The sequence below is a fragment of the Podarcis vaucheri genome (genome assembly GCF_965113315.1).
Source record: "Podarcis vaucheri genome assembly, chromosome: 2".
Taxonomy (NCBI): domain Eukaryota; kingdom Metazoa; phylum Chordata; class Lepidosauria; order Squamata; family Lacertidae; genus Podarcis; species Podarcis vaucheri.
In genome coordinates this window covers 90,409,136-90,432,909 of record NC_138760.1, presented here as the reverse complement: position 1 = coordinate 90,432,909, position 23,774 = coordinate 90,409,136, and the positions used below count along the sequence as shown (strand labels likewise).

At 43.2% G+C, this 23,774-nt stretch overlaps 1 protein-coding gene across 1 annotated transcript in view; it reads left to right on the top strand.

Moving 5' to 3' along the window:
- ABTB1 (ankyrin repeat and BTB domain containing 1) overlaps positions 1–23,374 on the top strand; it is a 38,667-nt gene extending 15,293 nt beyond the window's left edge. Inside the window, exons 8-12 of the mRNA XM_082210228.1 lie at positions 7,661–7,776; positions 12,621–12,719; positions 13,449–13,616; positions 18,213–18,413; positions 20,437–23,374. Of these exons, the coding sequence (XP_082066354.1) occupies positions 7,661–7,776; positions 12,621–12,719; positions 13,449–13,616; positions 18,213–18,413; positions 20,437–20,643 (791 nt within the window). The 3' untranslated portion in view covers positions 20,644–23,374. The remainder of the gene's footprint in view (positions 1–7,660; positions 7,777–12,620; positions 12,720–13,448; positions 13,617–18,212; positions 18,414–20,436) is intronic.
- The last annotated feature ends 400 nt before the right edge of the window (positions 23,375–23,774 follow it).

Sequence of the window (23,774 nt, the reverse complement as noted above, 5' to 3'; positions counted from 1 at the left end):
TTCTGCCACTGCTGCCTTTAGTACTGGTAACACTTAAGCTTTGACCCTGGCATAGCTAGCCATGTTGCAAAAACTACAAAATGTACTATACTCCATTCAGCTTCCCACTTTTCCCACTGGGGAAGAAGGAAGCATTTGGACTGGTGTCCTAGAGGCACAGGGGACGCGGGTGGTGCTGTGGGTTAAACCACAGAGCCTAAGACTTGCTGATCAGAAGGTCGGCGGTTCATATCCCTGCGACGGGGTGAGCTCGGTCCCTGCTCCTGCCAACCTAGCAGTTTGAAAGCACGTCAAAGTGCAAGTAGATAAATAGGTACCGCTCTGGCGGGAAGGTAAACAGCATTTCCATGTGCTGCTCTGGTTCGGCAGAAGCGGCTTAGTCATGCTGGCCACATGACCTGGAAGCTGTATGCCGGCTCCCTTGGCCAATAAAGCGAGATGAGCGCCGCAATCCCAGAGTCGGCCACGACTGGACCTAATGGTCAGGGGTCCCTTTACCCTTTACCTTTTACGTAGAGACACAAGTCCCTTACTTTCATGCATCTGGACCATTGTTGGTGCTAAATGAATGTTAATTGTTGCTGCTGGCTTGTCCATTTTCTTGACATTTTATAAATGTGAGTTAATCTTACTGACGCTCCTGTCACCAAAAACTATTTACTTTTGACTGACCACACTCACATTTGTATTACATCTGTTCTGAAATCTTAATTAGTACAATATTGCTGTCATAGATTGAAAGATACAGCCCATCATAGTGGTCCATTTCCCAGAAACTTGTGATAAAGTGCTTTACCAAAACTCATGACACAAATTGGTCTTTTAAAAACTCTCTTTGCCATAGAAAACACATCTGGAGGGGGGGCGGTCTTGAGAGGAGGAGGCTGCCTCACTTAGCTGTTCTGTTCTTCAGCTTGCACTTCATCTGCGTTATCTAAGCACTTCAAGCAGAAAATTGCTATCTTCTAAATGAGCTAGAAACTTCAAACAAAAGCATCTCCATATACAGCCCTCTGACAATGTTCTTTTTCCTCTTCCAGAAAAGAATATCTTGCTGCTTCTTAGTGTCTCCTGGATAGGAAATATAGGCTGACTCAGTCCTCCTTGAAAGCAAATTACATATGCTTTTGGCTTCTGAGTTTAAATTGGCACCAGGCTGCCCGTTTCTCTTTGGAACAGTTCTGTGAATGTACTTGAAACAGATTCTACAAGTTAAAACTACAATAAACAAATTGCATGCACCCACCAAGTAGGGGAGAAATCTGTTCCTAACAACACACACATGTACCCAAAGGCTAGGTAATCTGTTAGGTTGATGACTGAAATAGTGCTGAGCCTTAACTTTGTTCGCATTGAGCCTGTCACAATTGCAAAGCATAAGGAGAGGATGTTAAGGAGAGGAACCAGACTTGCCACTAGGCACACAGGCGTTCATTTCAGTCTCTTTGCATCCGTCTTAAGAACATGCTTTGTCAGGCCAATAGTCCATCTAGCACTACAGCATATTTTCCACAGTGGCCAGCCAGATGTTTCTAGGTAGTCCGCCAGCAGGATGTGAAGTCAACAGCTGCCTTCTGCCTAATAATAATAATAATAAACACAATAGTTTTATTATTTATACCTCGCCCATCTGGCTGGGTTTCCCCAGCCACTCTGGGTGGCTCCCAACAGAATATTAAAAACACAATAAAACATCAAACATTAAAAACTTCCCTAAACAGGGCTGCCTTCAGACATCTTCTAAAAATCAGGTAGTTGTTTATTTCCTTGACATCTGATGGAACGGCATTCCACAGGGCGGATGCCAGTACCGGGAAGGCGCTCTGCCTGGTTCCTGTAGCCTCACTTCTCACATTGAGGGAACTACCAGAAGGCCCTTGGTACTGGACCTCAAGTGTTCAGGCTGAATGATGGGGGTGGAGACGCTCCTTCAGGTGTACAAGGCCAAGGCCGCTTAGGGCTTTAAAGGTTAGCACCAAAACTTTGAATTGTGCTCGGAAATGCACTGGGAGCCAATGAAGATCCTTTAGGACCGGTGATATATGGTCTCGGCAGCCTCTCCCAGTCACCAGTCTAGTTGCTGCATTCAGGATTAGTTGTCGTTTCTGGGTCACCTTCAAAGGTAGCCCATGTAAAGCGCATTGCAGAAGTCAAAGCGGGAGATAACCAGAGCATGCACCACTCTAGTGAGACAATCTGTGGGCAGGTAGGGCCTCCGCCTGCGTACCGGATGGAACTGGTAGACATCTGCCCTGGACACAGAACTGACCTGCGCCTCCATGGACAGTTGTGGGTCCAAAATGACTCCTAGGCTGCTCACCTGGTCCTTGAGGGGTACAGTTACCCCATTCAGGACCAGGGAATCCTCTACACCTGCCCACCCCCTGTCCCTGCAAAACAGTACTTAGCCGCCATCCTCCAACCGCCTCCAAACACTCCCACAGGACCTTCACTGCCCTCACTGGTTCTGATTTAAAAGAGGTAGAGCTGGGTATCATCCACATACTGATCAACAAACACCCAGCGCAAACCCCCTGATGATCTCTCCTAGCGGCTTCATATAGATGTTAAAAAGCACGGGGGAGAGGACGGAACCCTGAGGCACCCCACAAGTGAGAGCCCAGGGGTCTGAACACTCATCTCCCAACACCACTTTCTGGACACGGCCCAGGAGGAAAGAGCAGAGCCACTGTATAACAGTGCCCCCTGCTCCCAGCCCCTCTATCATCCTGCCTCTGAAATTTGGAGTTTCCAGTTACTCATCGTGTTTGTTTAATTGCCTTCTGAATCATCACTACATCCTGTGGCAGTGAATTCCATAAACAATTCCTTGTTTTCCTTTTTCTGTCCTGAATTCATTGGGTGACCTTGAGTTCTAGTGTTGCATGGCAGCAATAAGTCCTTGTGTGGGTATCTGTCCAATATCTTTTACAGTGAAAAATTCATGCAGCTTCTTTGAAATTTCCCTATACTCCTCCTAGCGATCCTTTCACTCTTCTGTCATCTAGTTGCCCAACTGTCTCCCTAGATTTTCTGCTCCCATTTAAAAATATGTCTTAACACTTTTATAATAAGCTACAAATTCTCTTTTCTGTGCCTCATCAACTTCCACTTGTTTTGCCTAAGTTTATGCTGTCCTCATTTGAACTAGACACAACTTCTTAAGGGAAGCCTTAATCGATCAATCTATCAGTCATTCAATCAGTCTGTGTGATGTGCTTTCCCCAGTGCTTCTTTTAATGGGGATTAACATCCTAAAGAAACTTGAGCTCCTTGATTTTTCCTTCCAGTGAATACCCCCATTTTTGCAAAATTAAGCTAATTCATGGTCTGATGTATCCCCCAAGAACTTCAGGCAGTTTACTCAGTTTAGACTCAGTTTAGAAGTGGACATGGGATCATACTTGACAGTATTTGCTAAATAAAAATGATCCCAGTACAGAATGTGTTTTACCGTTAAACACATGTTGCTTGAGTGTCCACACTCCTCAGCTGCTTTCCAATTTTTAATGCTCATCCAGACACATCATAGAATCATCTGCACCAGGGTTTCCCCTCTCTGTTTCTACTTGAAAATATTCATTTACATGTGTTTATAAGTTTCAAAACAATAGGTTGGTTGGGGTTATTGCGACTTTATTGAGGACTGAAGGAAGCTTTTTGTAGAGATTAAGTCTTCAGTACAATATGATCTAGTGGAGGCATAGGCAAACTCGGCCCTCCAGATGTTTTGGGACTACAACTCCCATCATCCCTAGCTAACAGGACCAGTGGTCAAGGATGATGGGAGTTGTAGTCCCAAAACATCTGGAGGGCCGAGTTTGCCTATGCCTGATCTAGTAACTCTGTGCCAGCAGATCTAATCTATCTCCCTTCCTCTTCTGTCTTCTACCATAACGTAACCCTGATGTAGCTCCTCACAATTAACAAAAGGAGGGGCAGGGAATTGTCATTTCCTGAGATTCCTGTTGAGAAGTTGGTAGTCTCTCATGTGAAGGAAAGAGTGAGAAAGAAACAGTCTTTCCTCCTACCCACCACCTTCGTATGTTGGAGCAAAGTTTCAAGTGGCAAAAGGTATAATTTCATTACCTGCTGACAGTAATGGTGTATCTGTTGAAAGGCATTATATTGCCTGTTTAGAATCACACTTCTGAGGCATATACAACTCGTTAATTTGGGGCAGGAGGGTTGGGAAGAAAGATATTGTACTGTGGCAGTCTTCTTTCACCCACCTCTCAATGTTGTGGTAAGATGACATCCCTGTGTAATCTGTAAAATGTCAAGAGCGGCAATTTATTATGGCAATGTGAGTCACCTGAGATTTGGAGACAAGTTCTAAACCCATTGAGTCACGCTTATCGTACCACCTCTTGTTCCGATGCAGAGTTAACTTAGCCAGCTCAGGAGTAACTTCCTTTTCTTGCTGAACTCCCAAGTGTAAACCAATGAAGACTTTTGGTGTATTTCTAAATAGTTTATCATGGCATGAGCTTTCAGCTCTTGGTTACAAAACCTCTTTCCACGATAAACCACTTATAATACCAAAGGTGCTGAAATAGCAGTTGTGTTCATATTATTATAAACAAGTTCTCTGTATTAACAAAAGATATAAATAACACTCCCTAAAATAAAGACCATTTGAGCTGGGTGTAGGAGGAGGAGACAAATAACACTGTGTAATAATCACAAGCTGAAATCAATATGGCATCATAAATACATACTACTTGTTAATGATTTAGTATTGATCACAGCAGCTTGCTTTACTGTACCAAGCTATTCAGGTGCTCCTTCTTCATACAGCAAGGCTTTGGAGACTTATAACATGTAGGTAGCACTTACAGTAAGGAACTATATATGTGTACATGCCAACAAGTGCCCAGACATGCACTAAACAACGACTTCTTCATCAACAGTTATTGATCTATTCCCTTACTTTAATTCTTGAAATGGCTATGTAATATGAACAACAAGGAAATATTCATAGATGATGAACGCAGATGATGGCTGTGTTAATATGAGCAACAAGGAAAAAGCAGCCATGAGCCTCATACTTGCATGCTCCCTTCCCTCTCTCATAGCAGAGAGGTGGATTTAAGCAGAGCTTAGTTTCACTTTCCACAAAACATGGCTTGCTTTTATGAGCTAGAGATTGTTCTTTAAAACAAGCTCTGGTTAGTCTTTGAACAAGCCAGCTTCAAACCATGGTTTATGAAACTACAGTTGTGTTATACTATAGTTTCCGGTTCATAGGTAAAGGTAAAGGTACCCCTGACCATCAGGTCCAGTCACGGACGACTCTGGGGTTGTGGCGCTCATCTCGCTCTATAGGCCAAGGGAGCTGGCGTACAGCTTCCGGGTCATGTGGCCAGCATGACTAAGCCGCTTCTGGTGAACCAGAGCAGCATGCGGAAACGCCGTTTACCTTCCCGCCGGAGCGGTACCTATTTATCTACTTGCACTTTGATGTGCTTTCAAACTGCTAGGTTGGCAGGAGCAGGGACCGAGCAACGGGAGCTCACCCCGTCGCGGGGATTTGAACCGCCGACCTTCTGATCGGCAAGTCATAGGCTCTGTGGTTTAACCCACAGCGCCACCCATGTCCCTTCCAGTGCCAGTTTCATTAACTGTATGATTTGAAGTTGGCTCAGAGCTTGTTTTAAACCATTATTTCTCATCCGTTCATATTGCCAAGTCAGGTTCCCTAGAAATGGAAACTTAATGCTGATGAACTCATTCTCCAAACCATGCAGGAAAAGTGAGCATGGTAGCTCAAGGCAAGGGGAGGGGAATGTCTGATCGTCCCAATAGATCCTTCCTGCTCTTGGATTTTATGCTGAACCATGCTTTAGTGTTGTGTGCAAATTGGGCCATTATTTCCATATTTGTGAGACAGGCTTCCTTTAGGAGATTCAGTTAATTGCCAGGACAGTTACAAGCTCTGTTCTGATCTCGCCCAACGTTGTTTTTTTGGTGTATTCTTCCCCCACCCCTTTGGACCATAACATCAAGTGCCAGCTTGTTTTCATGCAGTGCAGTGGAGTGGCTTGGTGCTCATACAGTAAAGCAATCCTTTATTTCCTAAGAGTATTTGATCCCCTCAGCATTTATGAAGGCCCATCCAACCCTGAGCCACCCAGAGTTTGGGAACGAGCAGCACCACTTGACTTTTTTATTATGATTATTTGTTGTCCTTATGCTAGGAGGGTGTTCAAGTATTTTTTCCTCTTTTTGAAGAGAAGTTCACTATAGTAGTAATCCTACTTGGCATTTATATAGCCTTTCTGAGAATTTAGAGCACTCTGTTTTACATTCCTTCTGCAATCCTTGGAACAACCCCGAAAAGTGAGTCAGTGTGAGCCACCACACTACAGAGCTGAAGGCAGTGGCTTTTTCAAGGCCCCCATAGTGAGGGCTGACGTAAAATTGTAGCCAGAGTTTTTACAGCTTGAATGTTTAACCAGTGCACATCAATGTGGTTTTAGCATGTAGGAGAGAGATTGGGAGCGAACAGTGTCCTTCCCAAAGAATCATGCTAAATGAGGATAAGCTGCCCGATTTCTCTCTGCTCCCTGTAGATGTTGGATCCCGAGGGTAGATAGAGGAGTTCTGTTTAAAGGCTTACTCCAGAAATGACTAAGTGGTTGCATGGCAATTACCAGGTCAGATGTGTTAGTGTTTTTCTCTGAAACCATTTTCACATGTCCGTGAACACCTCCAAAGAGGTCACTATGGAACAGGGATGCGAGGAACCTGAGGGCTTCCAGGCGTTGTTGGACTTCAATTCCCATAATCCCTGACTATTTCACATGCTGGTTGGGCTGATGGGAGCTGGAGTCCAGCAACATCTGGAGGGCACCCATTGGCTCTCCCACTTCTGATCTGGAAGCAGTTTCATATTGATTAACCATATAAAGATGCGGAATTTAATACCAGCAACTTAATGGGGATGTGAATGCTGCTGAAGAGAACCATTTTTGTTTGTCTGCCTACCTCATGTAATCTGTTTAATGTATGAATGGATGATGGGTGATATCAATAGAATTTGCCATTTTTAAAATGCACATGTTCAGTTGAATTACTACATGTTGTTGGGCACTGATAAACTCCCCCCCCCCCTCTTTAGCTGTGGTATTGGTGGTGTGTGCATTGGTGCCTGATCACAGATATTAATTCGGCAGAGCATGTGCATACTCTCTGGTCTTGTGGGGAAGATGGCAAATAAGAACTTGCCTATGCCTCTCAAGATGCCTTTTTGGCCAACTAGTAGGCATGATTCCCCCCTCCCCTCCCCCCAGTCGTGTAGTCATAAATCTAAATCTCAAAATGCATGCAAATCTCTTACAAAGGAAGGCCTACTGCTCTGTGAAAGCAGTAACAGAAGCAGTCATGAGCATGAGTTTTGTGTGGAAAAATTCTACTTGTTTTTCTGTAGCCAGAGCTTTTCAAAGGAGGAGGAAAACATAATGCTTAGCAGTCTCTTCCATAATTTTTTTTTAAATGCTTTATTTATTTGCCTAACATTTGCATATAAGGGGTGTGGGCCATCCTTGAATTTTAAAAACATCCCCAGATAACTTTATCCATCACATTCCCAAGAGGATGTCCATATAGTCTTCAGGATTCTATACTTTGGAATATATTTTTTTTTTGCCTCTTCCAGTTTCTTCCAAGCCAGGGACCTGTGTGAAGGTGCTGACGATTGAGCCCCCAGGTAACTCGCGGCTACAGGAAGACCTGGCTCTGCTAGCAGACTGCGCCCTGCCAGCTGAACTCAGGGTAGGAAGTATATGTTTTTCCCTCCCTCTTCTTACAGGGTCCTTCCAGTTAAGCCCTCAGGAGTCCTGCACTTCTGCAATTCGTTCTGGTTTGCTCTCTTTAGGCTGTGCAGCAGCCACTCTGCTAGAGTTGAATGTTGTCAGCTCCTGTTTCCATGGTGTCAGGGCACCAATCTTGCTGGATTCCCTTACATCTACTCCTTTCGGCTCCCTCTCAGGCATCCACGTTGCTGTGTGAAAGAGGAGATAGTTGCGTGGAATGTCTGCATGGGAGCTTCCATGCGCCTCTGTACTTTTGGTACATGACTGAAAGTGTGTGAGAGAGGTTCCCCCAATAAAATAAAAAAAAAGACCGGGGTGGTCTGCTTTGCTATGTCTGGGCTATTCCACTCTCTTACAGCCTGTTATTCTCCTATATTTGGTAGTGTGAAAGAGAAGTGGCAAATGCCATGCCTTGTTTGGTCCTGAAACAGCCATTTGTCTTCTTCGCTCTTCTTTGGGAGTCCAACACACTGTGGTCTCTCTCCATGAAGTAATACTCTAGATTTGGCCTGTTCCATTGTTGGTCTTCTGTAAGAACGTGGCTAAACTATCTTGACTGTCACAGCTTTCAGGAGAGCCTGTGACCAGAACATGAAATGTGGTGACATATAAGCTGGGCATTAATTAATAGCACTGCTCAGATCATTTTATTGTAGAAGTCCTCAACTTTTGGTCAAAAGGTCTTATTTTCATGGGAAATCGTTCCTGGCCTCTAATGATATGAAAACAGTGAGGTGGGGGAGATAAGGGTGTGCTGCATGTATCTTGATCTTCTGGTTCTACTTGCTTTGGTGTTAGGAATGTGATTCCTGGATATTTTGGATTCTTAGTGCCAGATTGTCCTGCTTTATTGTTCCCTGGTACAGCATGGTTGCTTTTTTATGGCTTGGCACTTTGCCCATTGCAACATGGTGCAGATCATGGATGCAGGAAGTGCTCTTCTGCTTAGGCTTTCTGTTGCACATTCTCGAATTTCATAATGACCCACAGGGAAATTTTTGGACACCCAAATGAGTTCAGTCCAGTGCCCAAGGGGAAGATGCCTGATTTCTGTTTTAGATTTGTGACAGATAATTGAAGCATGTCCATTTGCCACTGTGGTGAAACCCATGAGCAGATACCCTGTGACTGCATGTGGACTGCACTGATCAGTGTCTTAATTCTCAGGTTTTCTGCGCACATATGTGCGATTTATATGTAGAACCCTTTTTCAAATTTTTATTTGTTTTAAATGGGTTCAGCCCTTTTATTGAATTTGTAACTAAAGTAAACTAATATAATATAGCCCTAATATTAGGGAGTTTCTGTGCATATAAATCTGAACAGTTTATTAAAACCTCCTGCTTTCCTGTGCTTAAGACAATTCCCTGTGGTAAATTCACACCGAGGAAAGGGAGCTCTCTTCTACTGGGTTGTCTCTTTGGCACATGCCAAGTTACCACTGTGCTGCTGCCACTGGCCATAAATGGAGGGAATCTTCTCTACCCCCTCCAAACATTTGCTGGTAGGGAGGGGGAAATGCCAAGCATAGGAAAAAATTGTCACTAATTTTTTCTGCTCCCACATCAGAAGTATATAGTGAAGCAAACCTGCCCATTTCACTGCTTGTTCTAAAACACATTTTCATTCATCTTGCCTTGGACAGTTTTGTTTTATCTTCCTGGTTTCAGGACAGCTATACATGTAACACAGCTGATTTGGTTAAATATAGTTAAGGCAAATTGGGACTGCACTGCAGAATCATTGGTTCCCTTCACCTACCCTCTCCCTTTCGGAACCCAAATTCACCTCTTCTCTTCCCTGCCACCTGCCCAAAAGCCAAAGTGTGGTTTGAAACTGGCTTCAGACCCTGGCGAGCTTTAATTATGGTTAATGTCACTTAAGAAAATGTTGATTAATGACGTGACAGTTAATTATGGTTAAGAGCTACTGGTGGAATTTGGGCTCCATAAGGGAGGGAGTAAGAAAAGGAACATAGGTTCCTGCACCCTCACCCTCAATGTGGTCAAAACATCATTACTCTTACTATTTATTAAATTTATATATCACCCTTCACCCGAAGGCTAAAGCGTGGTCGACAACATAAAAATACAAAATGAGAACACAAACTACAGAATAACCCCCCCCAAACAAACCAATAACCCCCCTCCCACAAACAAACATTTTCTCCTGGCACCTAGAGATGCATAATGAAGGTGCCAGGCAAGCCTCTCTAAGGAGAGCACCCCACAAGCGGAGAGCCACCACAGAAAAGTCTTGTTCTCATGTTGCCACCCTCTGGACCACTTGCGGAGGGGCCCATGAAGAAGGACCTCAGGTGATGATTGCAGGGTCTCCGACAGTTCATATAGAGAGGCAGTCATTGTGCAGGTGTACCCTCCCTCAAATAGTCAACCTCCTGTAATGTTTTTTCCCTAAAAACAACAACATCGGGTATAATATTCCCTGTTACAGGATTATAGTTGTTTTTAGCACTTTATATATAAAAAAAGAAGTTTGTTTTTCCACTCTTGGCCAAAATATCGAACATCAAAATTTGGCATATTTACCCGCCCAGCTTTCTTTCAGGAGCTTTTGGTACATACGCAGAATATCATGTTTCCTCAAGATTAGTCATTACAGTGGTGCCCCGCAAGACGAATGCCTCGCAAGGCGAAAAACTCGCTAGACGAAAGGGTTTTGCGTTTTTTGAGCTGCTTCGCAAGACGAATTTCCCTATGGGCTCGCTTCGCAAGACGAAACGTCTTGCAAGTTCTTGCGAGTTTGTTTCCTTTTTCTTAAAGCCACTAAGCCGTTAATAGCCGCTAAGCCATTAATAGCCGCTAAGCCGCTAATAGCCGTGCTTCGCAAGACGAAAAAACCGCAAGACGAAGAGACTCGCGGAACGGATTAATTTCGTCTTGCGAGGCACCACTGTAAATATGTTGTATTTTGGTTTGTGCACAGGTGTCTCCCACCCTTTCTTCCTCATTCACCCCGCCTGTCCCCGCCAACTTTCCTTTCCCCTCTCGCAAAAACACGCCTTTAAATCCCACCCATGAACGTGTATGAAGCTGGTGAGCACCCACGCACCCCCTCCGTCCTGTATTGGAAGGGACGTCCCATCTCTCCATCCCCATTGGCTGAAAGTTTGGGAAAGGGGCGGGGTTGGGGAATATTCCGCTTCCCTAGGAGCCGGTAAGTCTCTCTTTTTTAAAATGTGCGGTATTTTTTCCTCGCATGTTTCCTGGCGATGAATTCCCATCCCCTTTTCTTCACGGGAGCCAACAGCCTTCACAGTAATGAAACACTCCCACCCAAAATTTCTGGCTGGTTGCTCCAAGCGTCTGCCAATGAATTCGGAATTCTGCAAGACCTCTTGTCCTGCACTCCATGAAACAATATGAGTTGTTTCATAATTCAAGAGAGGAATGGTTTAGCAATCATTTTTAAAAATCCGCTTTAATTTCTTTTTAATTCAAAAACCGCACTTTTAATTCTGGCTTCAGTCACCAGTCACTCCTACAAACCTATTCTTTCTCAGTCACCTGTACTTACTTTTTCCTGTCAGTGCTATACTTTATGCAGACAAGTAGCAAGATGTCCACCTAGCATCTGTAGAAAATGATGTGATTCCCCCCCCCCCCATGTTTATCTCAGATTGCTGTTTGAAGTGGGTGGGTGGGTTTCAGAACTGTTTGATTATAAGTAGAGTTTGTGGCAACATTATTGACTCTTACAATGCAACTAATGACTTAGGCAGAGAGAGCTGATTGCCTCAATAGACACATGCCTTCTGGCTGTGTCCTTCTGCTGGGGGACAGAGTTACCTATTCCAGGCATGTCCAATGTCTGTTTTGGGGGGCCTAATTCAGCCCCCCAAATCTTGGGATCAAACCCAAAAAAAGCTCAACAACTTTGGTCGGCCCTCACGCATGTTCACTTCATCAAATCTGGCCCTCTTTGAAAAAAGTTTGGGCACTCCTGGGTTTGTGTGTTAATCTTCACTGTATAAAACAACAGGAACAAGGAGACAAAGCTGCTGTTTGTCCCACAAATTTTGTTCAGTGAATAACTGATAGCAGTATATCAGTAATATTTGGGAACGATCGATAATCTCCTAAGACTAAATGTAAATATCCCTGTCCTACAGTTTACTTACTATTCTTTAAAAACAAATCTTTGTAATCTCAGTTCTCTGCATTTTACTATGTTAGCCTGATTTGTTTTTCAGACCCCATCAATAGCAAAACACCATGGTGGTCAAATTATGCACTGAAATTCCAAAGCCATCTTTTCTCTCCCCAATCCCCGATCTATAGCTATTACAGCTCTACCTATTAGGAAAATAGGTATACATGTGTTTAATTTACTACTTAAGGAATTGTCATGTGTTAATTTTTATGCCCTTTACTTTATCTCTTAATGTAATAAATCCTGGAATCAGGATGCAGGTTGGCAAAACTAAAGTTCTGCAGATTTAAGAGAGATTTGGATATTGTAAACTTCTGTATATTCATCTTCTTACCCAAATTATTGTTTACATCCTGCTCTGCAGCTCTAATGTTTTGAAGTTGTTATTACTGATGGCTTTATTTGCTAGATTCACTGAAATGAAATTAAAAACTTTTTTAAAAAGTAGAGGTGATCGTCTGAATGCATCCTCAGTCTTACAAAGCTTGGTTAATGCCTTGCGAGAATACTTTAGGATTTATTGCTTAAGTATAGAGGAATGTTTCTGTCTGGTGATAGGTATTTATTTTAAAAGGGTTACTAATACAGAAGGTGTCATAACATTTTTTTTTTCTGTTTCTGTATGTACAGGTAGGTTTTGGAGAGTTGCCTTTTGACAGCACTGACAACTTTAGCAGCTGTCCTGACGTTTGTTTCCGGGTGGCAGAATACAATTTCTTGTGTCACAAGGTATGTATTCATATTGACTTAATTTACTAGGGCAGCTTTTTCGCTTGCATCTTCCAATTTGGCACATACCAAGGTATATTTCTAAAGCCAGACAGATTTGTAACACTACGTTGCGGGAGCAGGGGGAGCAGGGATTCTAAGGAAGTCCTCACTGCAATTCATGAGCATGCTGATTGTCTACTACACAACAGAATCCTATGCCTGCCTTCTCAGAAGTAAGTCACACTGAGTTTTGTGGGACTTAGTCCTTGGTACGAACTATCCCACTATCTCTTGGAGGTGATTGGTATTAAATGTTTCTGCCTGACCGCTTTTCTCAGCCACATGGCTGCAGTGCTGTGTAACACTGAATACAACAATTATAGAGCCTCCAGCTGAAAATGAGAAGCTCACCGCATGCTTTTTCATGTTCCCAGGTCTACTCAGTGAGCTAGTGTGAACTGCCAGTACCTGCTATGCTGAGGCCAGCAGTCTGAGCACATGTGTAGCCGCATAAGTTGAGAATTGTCTGTATGTTTCTACGTTCTTTAAATGTGTGGGTTTCCTAAACTGTATTATATCACTGTTAGGTGAGCTGCCTTGGACTGGGAGGTAGGGCAGGATGTAAATGTAATAAATAAACCTTAGAAAGCTAGGAGGGTCAATAGAAATCATTCATATCTGCTTGCGCTCCTGGTGTGCAGGGCAACGCTGAGCCAGGGAGATTCCTGCTTTCTTCTCTCCTTGCAGGCATTTTTCTGTGGCCGCAGTGACTATTTCAAAGCACTCCTAGAGGACCACTTCTCTGAAAGCGAGGAGCTGCAGACCCAACCTAGCATCCCTGTAGTTACCCTCCATAACATTTCAGAGGAAATCTTCATCAGGGTCCTCTATTACATCTACAGTGATGACACAGAGGTGAGTTTTCAATTTTCACCCTTTCTGAGCACAGCCCATTTCTGGAACGTTTGTTCTAGCAAGGACTGCTGTGGTCCTGGGAGAAAAGTGCCTGTTAACTTGCAGATGTCCCAACCATGGGATAAAAGAACCCTATCTTTTCCTGTGAAATCATAGAGTTGGAAAGGGGACCCTGAGGATCATGTAGTCCAACCCCCTGCAATGCAGAAAAATGCAGCTGTCCCATATGGGGATCAAACCTGCAACCATGGCGTTATCAGCACCATGCTCTAGCCAACAGCTATTCAGCTTACCCTGGATCTTTCGCTTATCTTTCACTGCATATTAATACATCACCATAAAAAGCCATGCAGCAGTCCCTTGCTGGTTCAATAAACATTTCCCCCATTTTCTTGCCTTTTCTAGTGGGTCTTACGTCCCTCCCCCCAAAATGCTTGAATTTTATTTGAGGTTAGACGTGAACATTATTTACAAGACTGCAGTGCAGCCATCCGTAAATGACAAGAAACAACCACCATGGATAAAAATATATCCTCTAAGTCAACCTGTCTCTCATGCTGACTGCTTTCTTGCCCCCATGTGGTCCATTTTTTCTGATGCCAACTGGGAGTACTCACTCATCTGAGGAATTCTGTGACAGCACTAGAATACATAGGGTGGTCAATCTGCCACTAGGGGGCAGTGCCAATACACAGTGAACTGGCTAGAGATGCACTGTTTTCTCCTGTTTGTACCGCTGCTTGTCTCATTCAGAACAAAAGGCGTGGTTGCACTTTTCCCAGAAGTCCTAATCTAGATTGAATACTGGAGTGTGTGAATCCTGCTCTTGTTGCACAGGACTTGGCATAGGATGCTTAAGGAATTGTTGAGTGTGTGTTGTGTTTTGAGTAACCAGAGGGTCTGCAAATGTAGGAGATGAAAAACTTCAGGGTGGTGTCCATGCTGTCAAAATGGTTACAGGCATTTGCCTGTCGACCAAAAGTTGACGCAGAACTTTTGGTCACTGTGGAGCAAAAGTGTTGCCGCTGTCAACATCAGCAGCCTGTTGTGGTGCTGTCTAAGCAAGTGAGTGGCGAATCTGTGGGAAAAGGAACACGGCGGCAGCAACACTCAGCAACAACGGTTTGGGGGATGAAGCCATCACTGAAAGAAAGGCTTGTCAAATGTCTCGTTAATATCCTGAGAAGTGCATATGCATTTTGGCTGCAGTCTCCCGTCAGCTACAGGACTGACAGGTGAAGTGGGAGGTGGTAATCTCATTCCCAAGGAAATTGAATCCCTGTCATGCAGTGAGCAAGCTCCAGCTCACTGCTCTGAGCTCAGAAACGCAGCAAACTGGAAAGCAAGAGCACTTTCAGAACTGAAAAATAGCTGCAGCTTTCCCTCTCCTCCAGTGGAATTATACATTGGCTGGCTCTCTCGGAGCTGCCGTTTGCCTTGTTTTGTGTGCTGCTCCTTTAGAGAGCAGGGCTGGGGGACCAGATGTTGCTGGACCCCATTGGTTGTGCTGGCTGGGATTTTTGGGAGGGTGACTGAAGGCTATAGGTTCCCCACTCCTGCCTTAGAATACTTACATGTTGTGCTGGGGGTGGGGTGTGTGGAGAGACTGAGAGCCATCTTCAGCTAGTTGTTGTCAGACTCTTACCCCTAAATCTCATTGCATCTGGAAGGCATTTCACACTGTAGAGAAGTGAGATGCTAAAGGGTAGAATGTAGTGAGAGCACACTTCGCTCCGCAGAATACTCTCTGAGACCATGAATCTCTCCCCCCCCCTTGATCTGTCGTCCTGCAGGGCAAGAAGCAAAGCTGCCAACCAAGCCATCTGTCCTTGTTTTCTTTCAAGCTAAGGAACTCTTGAAACAATTATCTTCTTCTTGACACACACACACCCATCTCTTGCTTTAAGGCTAGGGAAGTTTCTTTTAAAAATCATGACCCATAGCACAAGCATTCCTGTTCTTGAGTAATTCCAAAATTTGGGTATGGATTACTACTGAACTTCTTTGCATTTCAGATGTTATTTTTATTAATTACTTCCCCTTCACCATAACGTCCCAGGGCAGGTCACAACAATTTAAAATAAAATACTGAAAACAGTTTAAAGCAAACAGGATGGGTCTTACAAATACATATATCAACTGTCAAAGGTCAGAGATGCATCTTCATCAGCATATGAAGAAAGCAGCATAGCGAGGACACCAGAAAGACCACTGTGAGGAGGGTATTCCACAACTTAGGGGCTGACACAAAAAATGCCCTCTCCAATTCCCCACCCCTGCTGAACTTCTGAAGGCAGTGGAACAACCAAGAGGGCCCAATAGAGTTTGTAGGAAAGGAGGTGACATTTCCGATATTTGGGGCCTAGGATGTTTGGGGCTTTAAACACTGAAATGAGCTCCTTGACTTGGGCCTGGAAATGAAGTGGCATCTAATGCAGCTGTTTTAAGACAGGGTTCTACAAGTTCCAAATGCGACCCCAGCCAGTAATGTGGCTGATGCACTTGGGCTAGCTGAAGTTTCCAAGTGGTCTTCAAGGGCAGCTGCTTGTAGAGTGCAATAATCCAGTTTGGAAGTTACCAGATGTTGGTACAGTGGCCAACATCTCTGTTGCAAAGTTAGCTGTAGCTGGCAAACCAGTCAGAAACAGCTGGCAAGCCAACACCCCTAGCCACCGAGGCCACCTGGACCTCTAGGTGACCCAGGTATAGACCCAAAGTACAGAATTTCTCTTCCAGGGAATGCAAGCCCATCCAGACCAGGCTGTCTCACATATTCACTACTGTAGATTCACTGCTCAGAGGTATGAATCTGTCTCCCTATATACTCCACTTAGAAGTGGTATCTTTTTTTGTTTCTATATTTTCCCACAGTAATGCCAAGGCTAGTGTTCATGGGAATGCCCTCCAAAAATGTCCAGAAACTTCTGCTGGTTTAAAAACTGGTGACCGGTGTTGTATCTGCTCCTTGTAAAAGGGGGTATGATAGAAGTGTGAATAGTAATAACCAGGGACAGGGTGTCATGAGCATTTTATGCCCCTGCCAAAAGAGCTGTATTGCCTCCTCCTTGGTTACTTGCTTACTGGGCACATTTTTACCTATAAAGTTCAGCACAACCTGGGACTGGGGTGTCTGAAGCAACATGCTCCACATGAACTCACCCAGCAGTGAATTTCCTTGCCTGTCTGAGACCCTTTCCTGCCTTCTCCCTGCCTTCTGAGGTTAGGTGATTGGAGAGAGATTGCTTTGTCAGGGTTGACACACACATTCTAGAATTACTCCCTGATTTGTTTCTGGCACTTTTTGCTATTATCTCTTAAGCACTAGATGAAGACTTTCTTGCTTTGTTAGGCTTTTAATGACACCTGCCTTGCCTTTTTATGCTATCTGCTTCCCCCGGCATGTGTCTTTGTTTTCAATGGCTCTTCGTTTTGCGCCATCTGTTGCTGTTTTTATTTCATGGTTGGCCACCTTGAAACAATTCTTTTTAAAAAGGTACACAAGTTATAGTGCTAAAATGTGGCCTTTACATCTGTACTCTCCTTAGGTTCGCTTCCTGCTGACTTTGGTTTTAGTCCTCCTCCTAAATCCTTTCTTTCTTTCTTTTTTTTAAAAAGACACATCTCTGGTAAATGTTTGCCATGTGAAGAAGTTTCAAAATGCAGTGGCTGAGGAGGGAACTGAACAGTGCAAACTCTTCATCCTTGGAATAACAGTGAAATGGGCAAAAGCAATAGACCTGCATATACAGACATTCAGGATTTTCTCCCAACACTTTTTCGAAGAAAAGAATAGGGAGATCTTCCCCTCTGAGCCCAGTACAATGTTTAGCTTGTTAACACCAGACTTCATAATACCTACAACAATTGGGGCTGGCTCTGCTTTGAAGCAGAGTGAAGCAACATGCTATAGGTGGTAGTGGTAGAGAAGAGATGAGACCATAGTTTGGTGTCTGAAGGATGCAGAAAGAAATGTTGGTGGGTGCCATTTAGGCTGTTCTTCAGGCAGTAGAATGCTCTGGGTTAGCACTGACATAATAGACTCAGCACTGGATTTAGTGCAGGTAGTTCCCCTGCACAGGGCGCCAAGGTGAGGGGGCGCAAAATGATGATAATAATTTAAAAACCTATATTTATATGGGTGCTTACTGAAAAGATCCATTAAAAAAGCAGGTGTAGCAAAATGAATTATTGTGCAAATAATCAATATTTAGATACCCAAGGCTATTGTAGAGCATCTTAGTGATGACTTCTGTGCATTGTCAGGAAATATATCCAGACAGAAGTGCACTTGGTGAATGCCCTGCAACTGAAGATTTATCGAGGCCTGAGAATTTTTCAGAAGTGGTGTTGTAAAATATTTTCACTGGTATGGGTTTGAGCTGGCAAAGCTAAGTCTTGTGTGTGAGTATTTGATTTGGTTGTGCTTGTGCCTAGACTTTTAAACTAGTTATGAACTTCAAGTCTTTGGGCAGAATATAAATAAATTGCATTTAATCATATAAATGAGTGTCACTGTTGCAGTCAGATGTGATTTCCAGACAGGGTTTTAGTTTTGATACCGAGCCCATTTTGATGGATGCCCTTTTGTCACGGCAGCTGTCTCCTGATAATGCCTATGAAGTGCTTTGCGTCGCAGACATGTACCTGTTACCTGGGCTCAAGCGCCTTTGTGGGAGGACTTTGGCCCAGGTTCTCGATGAGGAAAGTGTTGTCAGCATCTGGAAGATCGCAAAGCTGTTTCAGCTGACCCGGCTGGAGGACCAGTGCACGGAGTACATGGCAAAGATCATTGAGAAGGTAAGGAGGGGAGATTTCCCTAGGGATGGGTTGTATGCAGCAGCCAACAGGTAACCAGCATTCATCTCTCTCAAGGCCTTTTAAGCCTGGTGTATGCATAGTTGCCCACATTTCTTAAAAACAAGGCATCATGTTCTCTGTAGAAGAGAGTGCCTGTAGGGATCTTTATATGGAGGACTGTCGATCAACTGCTTGCCTGAACTAGTTGCTTGGTTAGTTTATTTGAAATGTGAGGATTTTCAGGTTCAGAAGTAGCACACGAAAGAGCTCAGTATCCTAAGTAGTCCTGAAATATGGTGGCACAGTTTTTATTTTAGAGAATGTTCTCATACATTCTGTTGATTTGTATCAGCTGTGGCAGATTCAAGAGTCTATTACTTTGCTGTAAGCTTCCATGGAGGAGCATTGGCCTAATAGTACAAGCTATATCTTCTTGTACTGAATCTTGGTTACAAAGATCAGTTTGTCCCACAACCCCACCAGGTTGTACCTTAAGCATTAACTGCTACATGCAGACCTCAGTTATGTGCAGAGTACATACATCCTGCTACTTTAATCCCATATTATATCATGCCGTATCCCCAAGAAATGCTTAGGTAAGGATTATTTGAAATATCTCCCAACTAAATGGGTGCAGAAATCTAAATTGTGCTTTAACTGGACAGTACTAACATGCATTTATGCCAATGTTTGTCCCAGGAGAAAAGCAAGAGTGCTGCCTTCTTTCCATCTCCTCTCCTGCTTGACCAGTTGTAGTATTGACAGTCCCATGAACAGTCCCATGAACACAGGTTCACAGTCTTGTCTCTGCTGGGCATTTGGGAGCCCAGTCAATTCACTGATTTTTTTTTTTTTTAATGGCTCTAATTCGCACACCCACACAAGTTGCAACTGTTCTTAACAGGCTTTGAGAAAGATGTGAAATTCTTTGACTGTGAAAGCACATTGAAGAAAATGATTTCTTAACAGATCCACTTATACAAAAGTTCCTCTCCTCCCATTTTTTCCCAGTGAAAACAAGCAGGAAGTGGTTCTTAGTGGGGAGCCTTTTGTTAGCCAAACAAAAATCAGGACTTGCCATTTAACTGCACCGCTGTTAAGAATTCTAAAGGATTCTGTTTTTCCTGCACCTTCGCCGTGCTAGTACAATAGACCACCAATAATTTTTTTAGATGATGAATTTATATTGGAATATAGAGGCACAGGCCTGTTTAGATGATGAATTTATATTGGAATATCGAGGCACAGGCCTGTGGAACCATGCTTTTTGTAGCCTTTGGTGGGTATCGTACTTCATCAGCCTTTTTTGCTTCTGTGAAAAATTGTTACAAATGCCTATTCCTGCTTTACAGGGTATGAGAATCTTTGTTAAATGTTTGAGGAGTACCCACAAAATCAGTGGACTGGGACAGCTAGTGAAGAAGTTGACTAAGATTGCTTAGATTAAGTGGGTGCTATGTAATGGCTAAAACACCAGTTCTAGAGTGACCTTGTGTTGGGTAACTTTTTGTTTCTGAGGTTAAATAGTTCAGTAAATGGTGGGATGGAGGGAGCAAGAGGGATGGGTGGTTCCAAACAGAAAGCCTTTATGTAGCAAACATGTTTTTGGTTTTTTTAAGGTTTCAAATAGTTGTGCTGCCATTTTTTAATGTCAAAGTTGCATCCCACTCCTAGGTCTGCATTTTTTAAAGGAGATGCTTTTCTTGCTTGCCAGGTCTTCATCAAATTATTGAGCTGAATTAGGCCTCCTTGTGGAAAAGGTGGTCTCTTTTGTGTGGTGTTACAATAGAGTGATTCTTCTTCCCACTATTCTGAAATTTAATATTATGCTTTCAGTGTGAATCTTTTTTATTTTGTTTTTTTGGTAACTCATGTCCATGTGATGCATAATTGTACACACTGAATCAGAATTTCTTCTGTACTACTACCGCTGTTTAAAATTCTAAATGACATCATTATGCTGAGGACTCTAATATGCTTATCAGCCTGCCAATTTCCTTCACCACTTCTCTTTCCAATCCAGCTAGTGGAGTTTGAGGAGTTTGCTGTGGCAGTGAAGGAGAATGCTGAGGCAGTCGAAGAACGGCAGGAGACAGACTCAATCCCTCTTGTTGACGACATCCGTTTCCACATAACCAGCAACGTGCAAACATACAGTGCAATTGAAGAAGCCAATCAGAAACTGGAAGCTCTGGATAATCTTCTGGCCAGCATAGGACTTGAATGCTAATCTGGGACATCACCCTGTGTGACTTCACAGTAGATCACAGCTCAGAGTTCCCTCTCCTCACCCCCCTGGGTTTTGTAGCTGCTTTCCCCTTTTATGCATAATTTCAGTTTCTAACTTAACATTCTGACAATTGCATACTGATCTACCTTTCTTCTCCTGAGAACCAGGTCCCCGGAAGCAGCTCAGATTTGAAAACATTGCTGCTTGTACATGATAGTGCTGACGGGTGATCTGCAAACCAAATTTAATGAATGTATTGATTGGCATATTGTGAGGCTGCCAGATGTTGCAGGCCAGCGATGCCTAGTGAAAATTGGTGCAGCCTGCAAGAACATTGGCACAACACCTTCCTGCAAGCAGATTAAATTCAAGGCAGTCGCTGGTTAAGGAATGAATCAGACTGCCTTTCATGATCCATATTTTACAGGATAATTAGGGAGATAGGCACTTTTACTTCTACAGGGCTACAGAAATGTTGTGCTTGTGCAGTGGTATCTGCATTTGCCTGCTGCTTGCCTTGCAGAAATGGCTGTGTTTATTCATCCTGCAGCCTTATCTTCCAGATTTGCACAGTGGGGGCAGAGCAGAACCTTGGCTTTCTAACCCAGATGCCTTATTATTCAGCAAGCTCCTGTTCAATTCAGGTGTCCCATTTGTTTTTTATTCCCCATTTCTGCAGTTCTTACTGGAACACAGTAGTACTCTACGAAATTGCATGGCTCGACTTTTGTCTCAAGTCAAACACACTTGGCCACCTATTCTTTACATGTTACTTTTGTAGAGGATGCTCAAATGCTGATGTTTAGCAGGAACTTTAGTCATGTGTCTGTTCCACTTCAAGCATAGTTGTGACATTTTGTAGATATTGCTGGGCTTGGAAGTTTAGTTCAGGTGGTTTGCAAAGTCTTCAAATCCTGGTTTGGAGTATGTGAGTGTATGTGTGGCATGCACTTCCTCCTTTCTCATGGAAGCATAACTTATCGCCCTATTCAGGTAATGGTATGGGGTGGGGTGGGGTATAACTGTCATGCAACCATCTTCACCCCATGACCGCCCAGTGCCAATACACTTGACCTCACATTGGCATAGATCCAAATAGCGTGATCAACACGTTGCAAATTTAGGGTCTATGAATCACATTACTCTGGTATATGCATGTTGGTGTACAGACAAGAAATGCAGTGGCTCACCACTGCTCAAGAGTGTGTGGTGTGTCATCTCCCCCTGCCCCTCCCTTTAGAAATAGCAGGAGTTGGAGGCAGCTACAATCTGGGCTTGCTTAGTGCTCATCCCACCATCACTAAACTCTACTGAATTGAGTGAAACATCTGCTTGTAACAAAGCTTACCAAGGCATGTCCTTTAAGGCTGCCACAAGTTAGTAGGTTTTTTAACACAAACTCCTCTTAAAATCTTCCTAACAAGCGCTACTTTGAGAATTGGAAAACATTTTGGGAGGAGGTGGGGATGTGAACAACGCAGGAAAGGGCTGTGTTGCCTAACATGGAAACTTTCCTAGCTAAGATAATGCAGTGGCTCTGTACCACATACCCTTAAGAATTATGTGCTGTATAAATATAAATATGACAAGGAGGCCCACTTTGGATTATCCTGGCAATGTGAGGATGATTATTCATATATACAAATACTATTAATCATGAGTACAATTGCATTAGTAGATGCAGTTGCTCTGGCTGATGTAATACTGGGCCTTCAGCTTTCCACTGATAAGTATTCACAATCAAAGCAAGGTCAAGAACTTGTTTTTTCACTTTCCATTGATGGGTGTGATGAGGTGAGAAACTTACATTGGGTCTTTTCCCATTTTCCTACCTGGTTTCTTGACTTGAACAAGATAATGACATTACATAACCATGTAAGCAGAGTCAGGGCTTACCAGAAGTTACTGCCTGCCATACTGGAGATTCATCTTCCTTTAAATGTTTTGTGATAGAATGGGAAATGGTAGGGTGGGGGTGTCCCAGATTCTACGCCTGTAGTTCATGTCCCTAGAGAGATACAGTAGCAGGACTGAGTTTTTTGTGTTCTTGGCTCTATCTCAAGGCATATATATCATCCATATTTATGTGATGTTATTCCCATGCAGGCTCTCTTAAATGAGGCACTTAAACTCTGACTTATTTCAGTCTCTGCTTTGGAATACACAGCCATCCCAGTCTCTAAACAAGCCCCCTTTGAGCCGCCACAAGTCTACAGTAAGGGTCCATGCAGTATTTGACAAATGAAACTAACTTGATGTAGAATTTGACACTTCTGACTCCTGATTTTGTGCCAAGGAAAGCACATCTCTTAAAAGAATGGTACTTGTTCAAAATCATGTGGAACAGTTATGTTACGCAGAGGCAGCAAACTAAAAAACCTGGCCAAGGTATTATTTTCCCTATTTTTCACCAAAAGTAGTCACAGAAGTTAAGTTTGGTGCTAGTGTGTTTGGAACCTGGATTGGCTAGGCATAATTTCTCTCCATCGTGTTATGGCGACAACTTGGAAGGGCACCTCACAGAATAAAAGGGCATCATATTGAAAGGGGCACAACTTTATTATTGAGCTGCTGATTTCATTCTGTTCCGCAGTCTTCCTGTTATCATGAAAAAGGATTCAGTTGGCTATCTGCTGAATTTAGCAAACAAATGATGTTTTAACCTTTTAGAGTTTATGCCAATACTGAATTATTGGGGCAAAAACAAACCAGAAGCACAGAAAGTTTTTTTTTTAAAAAGGCATACTAGTATTTCTTCTTTCAAGTGTCTGGTAAAGTAAATGTGAAATATAATTAGTTAATTGTCAAGAAGCATGGCACCTGGGTGCTTCTGGTGAAATGACTTCTGACTCTTTTAATTGTAGAGCCAGTGAAAGAGTGTCAGGGTGGCCTTTGTTTTCTTGCCTAGTAACAAAGGTTTGCCCAGACTGCTAAATATGCTGGAGAAATTAAGAATGGATTGCCAGTGTGAATGAGTTTTATAGTTGCATTTCTAAGTTCAGCACATTGGTGAATTGTCCTATCACTCCCAACTAACTGTCTGGTAGTATTTAGATTCTTGCCCTTTGCAAGAGGAAACAGATACTAGGAGCCACACTTACAAGTGAAAAATTGCCTATTTAAATAATTAA